The 10,353-nt window shown below is 39.1% G+C and overlaps 1 protein-coding gene across 1 annotated transcript in view; it reads right to left on the reverse strand.

The window, feature by feature from the left end:
• Positions 1–9,638, reverse strand: part of LOC135495296 (uncharacterized) — a 55,241-nt gene extending 45,603 nt beyond the window's left edge. Inside the window, exon 1 of the mRNA XM_064783759.1 lies at positions 9,485–9,638. Within this exon, the coding sequence (XP_064639829.1) occupies positions 9,485–9,560 (76 nt within the window). The 5' untranslated portion in view covers positions 9,561–9,638. The remainder of the gene's footprint in view (positions 1–9,484) is intronic.
• Positions 9,639–10,353: the final 715 nt, after the last annotated feature.

A 10,353-nucleotide genomic window follows, 5' to 3' on the forward strand; every position in this document is an offset into this window, starting at 1 on the left:
AGTGAACCATCGACTACCGGTGACGTAGATCTACGTTTAACTTTCACTTCGTCAGGAAGCCATCAGATCCAATTTTTTTGGCACTGAAGGTCAAAGCGTAAGGGTTTTAGTAAAGCACCGTGCAAACAGGCAATTAGTTATCGCAACCTGTGACAAAGCCAAGACAACAATTGCACTCGACATGTTGTCATGGATCTATCGGAGGTCCCAGCAACTGAAATCGCATGTTTGCACTCATGCGTCGATCATTCCACTAAAAGGCTCAAAGTGACTCATAGTGTTGATGGCTCACTTCCAACTTAAAAAGTATACTGAAGATCATACGTCGATATAATTTCCATAATTTCTTGGGAAGATTACAGCATTACTCAATCTAGATCTGTCATCATGGCATATAAAACCCGAAAAGTGGCTCCATTAGAAATATTATTGCCACTGATGGCCACTATAAGAATATTTCCTTACGTAACATTTTTGAGTACGCCAATTATGACTTAAGTACAGCATATTATGGTTCGTCTTGGACTGTACAAGTAAGAATACATGTAAACAAGGAATGCTTGTTTTTGAACTCGGAGCTTAGCTCAGGCAATGCTATCAAGACAAACTAAGCCATAATTTCAGTCAAAAAGAAACTGCAGCAAGACACACATCTTCAGTAACGACTGCTTTGAAAGAATCCAGCGATGCCAATGAGCAAAGGCAAAAAGTCCAGTGATACACACCACTTTGAAAACCGTATTTGAAACTGAATATGAACAGAAAATGATTATCTTCAACCGTCATGACCAGACAATTTATGATTTTCATACAATTTAGTAAAATGTATGGCAATTTTCATGCTCGAAATTCCAGATTGGCGTAAATACCATAGCGAAAGTGATATATAGGTGTACATTACTAAATATATGATTTTAAGTTTGTAATCACTGATATGGTATGCAAAGGTGCTTCGAAATGTCTAGGTACATCCGAAACAGATGGTTATTGGCACGTTATCTCTCTTCCCCTCGGTGGATCCATAAACTAGCGTTATAGAATATTCCGGTAGTAAAGTTATGATCTTGTTATTCAAAAGTGCTGTGGTCGTTTCTTTCGAAGCGTGGAGATATCTTAACGTTGGTGTTAATCGGATGTGTCTGCTCAGAATGCCTCCATTTTATACCTGATTCAAGTGGGTTCCACAAAGAATTTACTGGCATTTCCAGTACGTTTATGAAAGGTTATCAAGAAAAGAACATAAAAGTTTACAACTTAGGTTGAAGGTATTTCATATTAAATTTCACTTGGAAGAAATGTTGCACTCTTGTAAAGACCTCTCATGGAATTTACAGGGGAGTTTTTAACGTCAAGTTGAAATTTTTTGCATTTGATTTCACTTTCAGATGTATACCTGCAGCGCCATCTATATTGACAATGTATTCTTCACTAGCGCTGACCCTGCATTACCTCCTGTTACCCCTCCTTTAAGGACAACCCGCTTTATGGGTTCATCAGAATTTTTAACCTTGACTGACCTCGTTATTGTCATAGTGATAAGAATCGACCACATTTGCATTCATAGAACCTGCTCCAAACATGCTATTATTTCATCATTCATAGCCCTAAATCGCTACGTTTTATGAAACATATTTCAAAATATCAATAGTATTATGGAGATGTGCGGTCCAATATGGCTCATTACGGACGAAACGCGCCCGAAGGATCGCTATTAGTTCTCGATATGAATCTATAACTCTGTGGCTTTTGAGCCACCATATCAGGAAACGGAAGAATTATACGATATTGGCGATTCATCATATACAACAAGGGTAGTTACGGGTCCCCGTGGACTGGTCGTGATGGATTCGGTATACCAATGACCGGATTTTGCCGGCCACAATTTCGACTGGACATGTTTTTTTGTCCCCAGAGAGAGGGATTGAGAGTACGTCTGTCTCGATATTCAGTAGGAATAGACTCTCGAACCATCGGATCTATTTTCAGTAAATCAAAGAACATTGCTCTGGGATGACATCATATTGAAGAGCTTAGACGCAAATGTCACTAATTTGCGATTTAAAGGGGTACGCCATTCGTAATTACTTGCAGCAGTGTACAGAGCTTACATGTAGAGGCTATTTGCAGGATGCTGCCTTTATCTCAATCAAACTTTTGCACTTTTTCTGCAACACTCTATATACAGCTCAGATGACTACTCCAGAGAAATCAAAACTCCATCCATAAATCGCCATGCCATATTTTCCCAAGACCGGATAAAATCACTCCTCCTGTTTTTCCAAGCATTAAGATTATGTCCAATTATTATGAATTTTTAATTGTGCATTCAGAGCAATGTATAAACAGGCTTAAATGATGCTTTATTCCCCAAAGTCAATATTAAGATTTGTCTCAACACTTTTTCATCCCCTGCATCAATAATTCAAGTTTCCTTCAGAAGTCATGACACATACCAACAGATCATAATTGGTCTCCACGCAATAGTACGGGAAAAGTTGGCCCAAGTTTAAGAAAACGGATTCTGAAAACTCTACACTCTGTTAATTGGCAAGTCCAGAGATGTTACAATTGGGGTGAAATGAGGTGAATTGCTATGGGACTCAGGGAAACAATCAAACAATCAGTCAAGAAACAATAACAAAGTTAATTGAGGAAGCAAGCACAAACCTTTTCCCAAGGAAGTTCCCTTTTTTAAGGCCAAATGGGAGCAAGAAAAATAACACAACACTAGAGCAGAATTGGAGGTGTAAATAGCTCTGACAAGCACAATCTCTTGGGTCCAGTGGATACCATGTGTTCCTGAGGAATGAAAATGCCCCTCCAATTTACAAATAACCCCCTGGTCCAGGGTCCTTTTTGGTCCCTTTATAAAATTGTCCACCCCAACTTGATACAATGAACATAGCATACACCTATTCAATGTGTTCTCAAAATGTGATGACGATTTGACCTTGATCTATATCATAATACTATAAGGCGGCTCGCTAAAGTGCCATTTGGGGGTCGTGTTTCGTCTCGAAATTTTGCACGTTTGCAGGTGATATGTTATCCTGATGCAACGTCATGTTTATTTTCGGAAATTTACTTCAGCGGAGCAGTAATGAGGGATTTTTAATCGGACACGGTCAATTCTCCTTATCACTCACGGAAGCCAAGCCATTGCTGTTCAGTTATGCAGGGGATTAATGAATCACCTGCACTCCCTGTGGGGTGAATAACACTACCTGTTGAACGGCTGGCTGTAGGGGGATGATTGGAACAGCCTGTACACGTGTTGACCTGCTGAACCAAGGTTAATGTTATTTTCAATCCACGATTGTAGGTCACCTGATCTTCGAGATTTCGCGGGAAAGAAATTGTAAACAAACGCATGTGTGCAGTTCAAATGTAAACAAAAATGTATTTTGATACTTTTGGTTGCTGGACTTGGGTTTTCCCGCAGTAAGGAGCTGGGGTCAAATTGATGGTCTATCGTATATTGGTACTGTATTAGCCAGAGCGAGCCCTTGATTATGAAGGGATTTCCAAATTAAAGGTTACAATGGTATGTTAATGTGCTCACCACAGCTTTCAAAACTTGATGTATCTGAAGAGGCACTCTGAACTTGGCATGGCCTTATCAAGGAGCTGCTCACGGTGCTGAACTTCTAGCTTGCCTGTCGACTAAGTGCCTTGCCCGAGATCATGCTACATGTAGGAGGAGCACGCATTTTAAAGTTTTAGTAGTGATAGTGCAATTGGTCCGAGCCATTTGGAGGCCGACATGTGAAGGCCTATATGGGTTCTCCTTCATCTCCGTATAAAAAGGGGCATATTGCTGACTAAGGAACGAGGTATATTCACATTGCCTCATCATCTCATTCGGACCAATTGATTTACTTTTATATGCACGCATACAGCACGCCACAGGGTCCGAGTCTGTGGACAAATGGTTGGTTTAATTTGTCTCTTCGATATTGCTCCTTTGATATTGCATTATATTTTCATTGCAATTCAATCTATTCAAGGTATAGCCCATTTGAACCTGCCTGCGCCACGGGTACAATGCTAGTAAAGGTTATAAGCCTCCCAAACAAGCTAGACCCCCTTAGCTCAGTGAAGATTGACCTGAAGCACAATGACAAAACTCCTTTGCCATTATACATTTGTATCAGTCAAGAGTATAACAGAGCTGTTAAAGCATGGAGTTATATTTATACCTCCATGGTTAAAGGGACTTTGCAATCTCAGAGCATTGTGTGTGAAGATGTGTTCAAGGTACCAGGTAACAAATAATGGCCAAATCACACGGGGGAGTTTACCTTTAAGCGGTCAAGACATCTTCATGAGGCGTACCACCCAGCAGATCCAAACAATGGCTGCAATAACGAAGACGCCAGCTTCGTCGATGAACAGCATCTCCTCGTCATTGCAATCGATGAGTGCTCACGACCCGACCAAATCAACCAGTTAGTGTCCAAATCAATAGATGGCACTAGTTGTGTCAATTATCGTGGAGTCATGAAACGACACTGTAACGCCAATGATGTTAGTATCAAAACACTCATTGGCATATTATCAAAAGTATTGGTTTGCTGAGAAGTGACCAATATTCACATTGGACAACTTATTTTTTCTCTTCTTTTCCACTTTTTTTTTGGAGATGCCTTAACAATCAGGGTGTCTTTTTCGTTTGGTTGATGAATTCCATGAAACATTTCAAGTAGAAGATTGCTCAAGTTAACTCTTAGTAATTATGATCAAATAAAAGCTTCATTGTCTGAAATATCTTCTTAACTAAACAACATCTGCCAACACCCTCCATACTGGTCAACAAAAGATTTTGTTTTGAAAAAGTTATTATGCAGTATTTGCCCATTACAAAAGGTTTTGGAGCCAATCAGGTTCTCGTCTGTAAATTCAGTCAGGTGGCATTTATGACCAAAATTGAAAAAGAGGGGACAAAGTTGTAAGATTATGTAAAAAGGCAGATGGCAGTTGGTAACTACTGTGCTATCTGGAGGGAAAAATATAAAGGAATTTTTGCACATTTTATAGACGGTGCTTTTTATGGAATGGCTATTGTTGTCAAAGAATTGGGCCAACTTCTCGAGTGGAAAATTATTTTATTATTGTGAGCCAAATAACCAACTGGTCATTTCTTGTAAAAAGATTTAGAGGTTGACGAGTGTCCATTTTTTAAGAATTTGACCAGTGGGATAATGGTGTCATCTCTTTTTTGTTATTGTCCATCACTTTTTAAGACTTTAAGACTGCAGGTTTTGTCTAAGACTCTAAGCCCCAATGTTTTCTAGTCACAAATAAATGCCTATTACAATTTTTTTTTGAACAGGCCAATGATAGACACTGGCCACAGTATCACATAATAATAACTGAATAAACGGATTGCTTGAAGCATATAGGTTTGGATGATTGGATATTTTCACCTTTTAGCCTGTTATTGATACTTTTTGACATCTTCCACCTTATCACAGATCAGAAGAAATGACAAACACCAGCGAGTTGATAAGAAGAAACTGTCGACCAGCAACTTTTTATAGAGTTCTAGTTGTTCACCAATGTGATTCATTGGTCATATATACATGTAGTAAGAATCCACTTTAGATATTGGTTATTTTCACTTTTATCATCTTTATCGCCAGATAAGCGTCTTTTTGACGTCTTATGACACATAAGTCTCATATATACAACTTCTATCCAAATACAGAAGATAACTAGCATAACCAAAAGAATGACACAGGAATATCATTTTCCACAGAATGACTTCGGACAAAAGATATCCGAAAATATTCGGTAACGCTAATTTTCGCCCCATTCTTAGTGGACCTGATCATGTGACAAAGGTGAAGGATACTTTGTACTCTCAGTGGTCACCAACATCACAGACGGCGTCGTAAGGATGCGAGAAAGAAAAATTCAACTCCCCTTATTCTCAGCTCAGATTGTAGTTCTCGTATCAAGAAAGTATGAAACATTTTTATCTCATTTATACTTCTGAATTTGTACTCGGATTTTAACTAATGAAATTATCATAGGGGAGGATGGGGCACCTGCTCTGTCACCCTGTAATAAAAAATCCCCTTTTTCAAATTCAACAAGCAAGTTCCACACATCGCAAAGCAACTTTTTGTCACCCCAAAATCGCCTTTGCAATGGGCGTCTATCCCCAAAATCCAAGCCATTTTTGGTCTTGTCTGGTGTCCAAAAAAACTCCTTTCCCTCATAATTATGCCAGGGCATGTGTTTCCAAAATGGAAGGCCTAAATCTATCAAGATCAGCCTTGCCATGAATAAAACAATATATATTCTAAAAGCTTTCAAGTACATCTCTTATGGATGACAACTCAATTGAATATGCCACTTTGTGGAAGGCTTCGTGGAAAGGTAATTGCATGATTGCGCAACCCACTCAATCAAACTTATTTTAGTTGTATTTGAACACAAATGTATTTATACAAGCGCTTTGGGCAATTTTTAGTTGACATGCATATCAAATGCCAAGAAGAGTGAAAATATTTAAACTATTTCAGCCTAGAACGACAGATAATAACATGTATTCTACACAAGAGACTGTGTCATTCGTACAAGGTCTTTTTTCTTGTCTATGTGGAACTGACATCAAAAAGGGATATTCCCAGACAAAGACAGCCACCCACAGAATTTTTACAAAAGTTTTCTGAGAATTCTGAAAATGAATAAATTTGAATAGTCCACCTTAGAATTTCACATCCTAGATGACATAACCGAGAAGATGACATTTTGAGATTCCCATCACGATTGTCTCATCGCTGGTTCTCGATTGTTGTCAAGACAGCAAACATTATTTTAGCCTGCAGTCGCCGATTTCAAAAAAGGGGACAGGATATCACTGGGCACTTGATGTCAATTTGGGCTTGATAATATAAACCAATTTTTGGCAACGTCTTACCGATGATTTTAGAAGGGTGTGCATGTACTTGTGTGACTCATTCTCAACCAGACCTGTAGTGCTTGTCCAGACACACTGAAACATCTAAGAACCGAGTAAATACCAACTAACTGAACCATATACATATTTTTAAATTACAGCCCTGCCTAAAACCCTTTCTGTTATTGCAATCCTATTCAATATTCAAATTATGCGACATGACATGACATATCTATTTGCAAAGATTTTATAACCTTTAAAACTCCAATGCCAATTTTGGCATAAAACCCATCAAGCGTTGTTTAAATTGACCAACAGAGCACAAAAGCGCAAATAACTTTACATATAGAAAATAACTTTGACCCCCTTTTAGTGTCCTATTCATAAATCCATAAGGCCCTGGGATGGTCAAAGGGCCTGGACCCGCCAACTTTTTAATTTGTGCAAATAACCCCCCAAAGACTCATGTAATAGTTATTCAGGCATCACATCTAACCAATCAGAAAATAAAATGACCTTTGTTCGGGGCTGTCCACAATTTTCATCCCCTGAATCAACAATCATGTCCAGTGAATGTTCTGGTATTTAAAAATTCCCTGCCGGAAAAATAAAGTTTCATGAACGAGGAACTTCAATTTAAAATCCATTGTTATGGCATGATGTTATTACGTTTCTAGAGAGAACCATATGAATGGTCAGTGGAAATGGCCTTTTATCATTAAATCCCATAAGATCCAGAGATTAAGCAATGATTGCATGTGGCATTATTGTCTGACATGTTTTTGTAAAAATGAGGGCTGCAGGTTCAGAGGTCACAATGGACAAGATGGACAATATTTCACAAGCTGACCAGATTCAAAATATACATTTCCTTGGATTGGGTCACTCAGCATCCACAAACACATTAAACCATTTAACCCTTGGAACTGACATCTGCAGTCCTGAATAGAGAAGCAGCCTGATTACAGAGGTCAACTCTGTATAGAACCAAGCAGTCTTGGTCCAACTTCTCTTTCCCTTAAAGAAAAGATGCCTGCTAACAGAGGAAAGGGAGGTTTTGCTGTATATGGTGCAGGCAGCTTGCTTCAACAGGCAAACCCACTGGACATCATAATATGCTTATAGGACTCAATGTTGTCAATACCTCTCATGTTTTAGGTCGACTGTGGCAAAGGCAGCCAAGATAGCAGCAACAGGCCAACGACATTCACTTACAATGGAAAGAAATACAGATTAGTCAAACTAATACCTGAGAAGAATTAGGAGAGTTAAACCTTATTATATTAGCTGGATAAAAAAACAAAATGTTTCTACCTGACCTGCTAAACCAGTCAATGATCAAGGATTGCAAGAGAAAAGCTTCACAACCATTTTTCAGGAAAGTCCGCTATCTTAAACACTACTTTGGTAATCCAGAAAACTAAGGGTGAAAATGTATTCTGCAAACACCAATTTATCAACAGCAATTTTAGGTAGAAGCTAACACCAATTCATCAACAGCAAGTTCTGGGAGAAGCAAACACCAATTCATCAACAGCAAATTCTGGTAGAAGCAAACACCAATTCATCAACAGCAAGTTCTGGTAGAAGATCACACCAATTCATCAACAGCAAGTTCTGGTAGAAGCAAACACCAATTTATCAACAGCAAGTTCTGGTAGAAGCAATCATAAATGCATCACCAGCAAGTTCTGGAACTTGAGAAGTAAACACCAATTCATCAGCAACACGCCAATTTATCAACAGGTCAAGAAAATGAGAACAGGAGAAGGACAACATATTGCTCTAACCTGAGAAATTATCAACCACTGAAAGTACACAACTTTTTTCCGATGTTGTAGGTGTTGCTCCCCAAGCTGTGATCCCCAAGCTAAGCCAAGAGGCAATACACAAGAAGGATAACGTTTAAAAACCACCAAATGAGCACAAGAACCTTCAGCAATCACTTAAACAAAAAAGATGAACTTTTAAGTTACAGCATTTGATGGGCCACCGAAAAAAAACATGGCAGCTATATCGTCTGCTCGAATGTCTTTAGCGCAACACCGTTCCATCAGTGGTTGTAAGGTTGAATAATTCCCGATTTCAGATAAAAGTGATGGCTTATTTAGACAAGGGTATTATGTCAAAGAAATATTTGGGAATTGAACTTAAGAAAAGACACCCACCGTCTAAAATATGACTTAAACTTTCCTCCATCACGCAACTTCAAATGAAAGTGTCACCAAGTGACACAAAACTTTGCAACTTTTAAAAACGAAATCCAAAGAATAATCGAAAATGAAAAGATGCTGTGCAAATAGGCCAGGCAAATAAGTAACACTGGTGGCTTTCACTCTCAGAATCCAAAGTGTGTCGATACCACGTGCTTGACAAGTCCCGAATGAAGCGTGCCACGGAGTCCCATAGATGCAGTGAACAGCACAGGTCAAATGCCGACAGTGGGACACGCGCGCTCCGCTCAAAAGAATTTCAATAGCGTACCCACCGGCTGCAGTCACACCCGTCAAAAGAACAGATATAAAACTCACTTTTACAATCCTAAATCACTGAAAAGAATTTTTGATATCCACTCACCAGGTAACGTTTGGGGGCTGGAATCGTCATCCGAAGCTTCTAAGTGTTTGGGATTTTGCTGCTTCCTCCGCGACATGATGAGCGTGTGAAGGCTTGCCGAGCGCCGGGAGAAAACTTCACGCGCTATGCATTATGCGATTTATAATACAAACGCCAGCCAATGCCGCGCCAACACTGCGCATGCCCGACAAAAATATGATTATAAATTATAATCCAGGAATTCTATAGGCTATTTTGATTGGAGGTTGGGATTTCTCTTATCGAGTACTGCCTTCTTCTGATGTTGCTGGATGACAATATTCATACGATGTGGCTTCCCCGGCGGCGCGTCCAGAAATGATATGCGGTAGACGCTTATAAGAATAGTGGTATGGCCCATAAACATGGATAGCAATAATATTATCCATTATTCTCTTTATAAAAACAAGCGTTCTTTACCATTCTTTGGATTGCATAACCTTGTATTAGGCACGTTTGAGCGGACGACTTGGTCAGGCAAAAGAAAATTGGTCTTCTATTACAATATCCGGTTGAGTCAACATTTCCAATTCTTTTTTTATCATGGAATAATTTCGCGTCTCGAAACTGCAAGCCAATTCATAAGGGGACTGTTGTAGCTAAACTTTACTCTCTAAAGAAAAAACTATCTGCTGCCTGCGAACCCAGCCAAAAAGGGATTCATATTCATAGAAATTGTTGATATCTATATCTCTACTTCATATTGTATTGTACGGCAAGATATAGCAAAGAACAGCTATTTTCATCCAATTCACGTATGAGAAGATATCCCATCGTTTCCTGTTTTTGGCAGACATTTCCTCCTTCATATTTTAACGCAAATATGACATCCATTTTCTGGCGAAATGAAC

Source organism: Lineus longissimus, chromosome 11, assembly GCF_910592395.1.
Source record: "Lineus longissimus chromosome 11, tnLinLong1.2, whole genome shotgun sequence".
Taxonomy (NCBI): Eukaryota; Metazoa; Nemertea; class Pilidiophora; order Heteronemertea; family Lineidae; genus Lineus; species Lineus longissimus.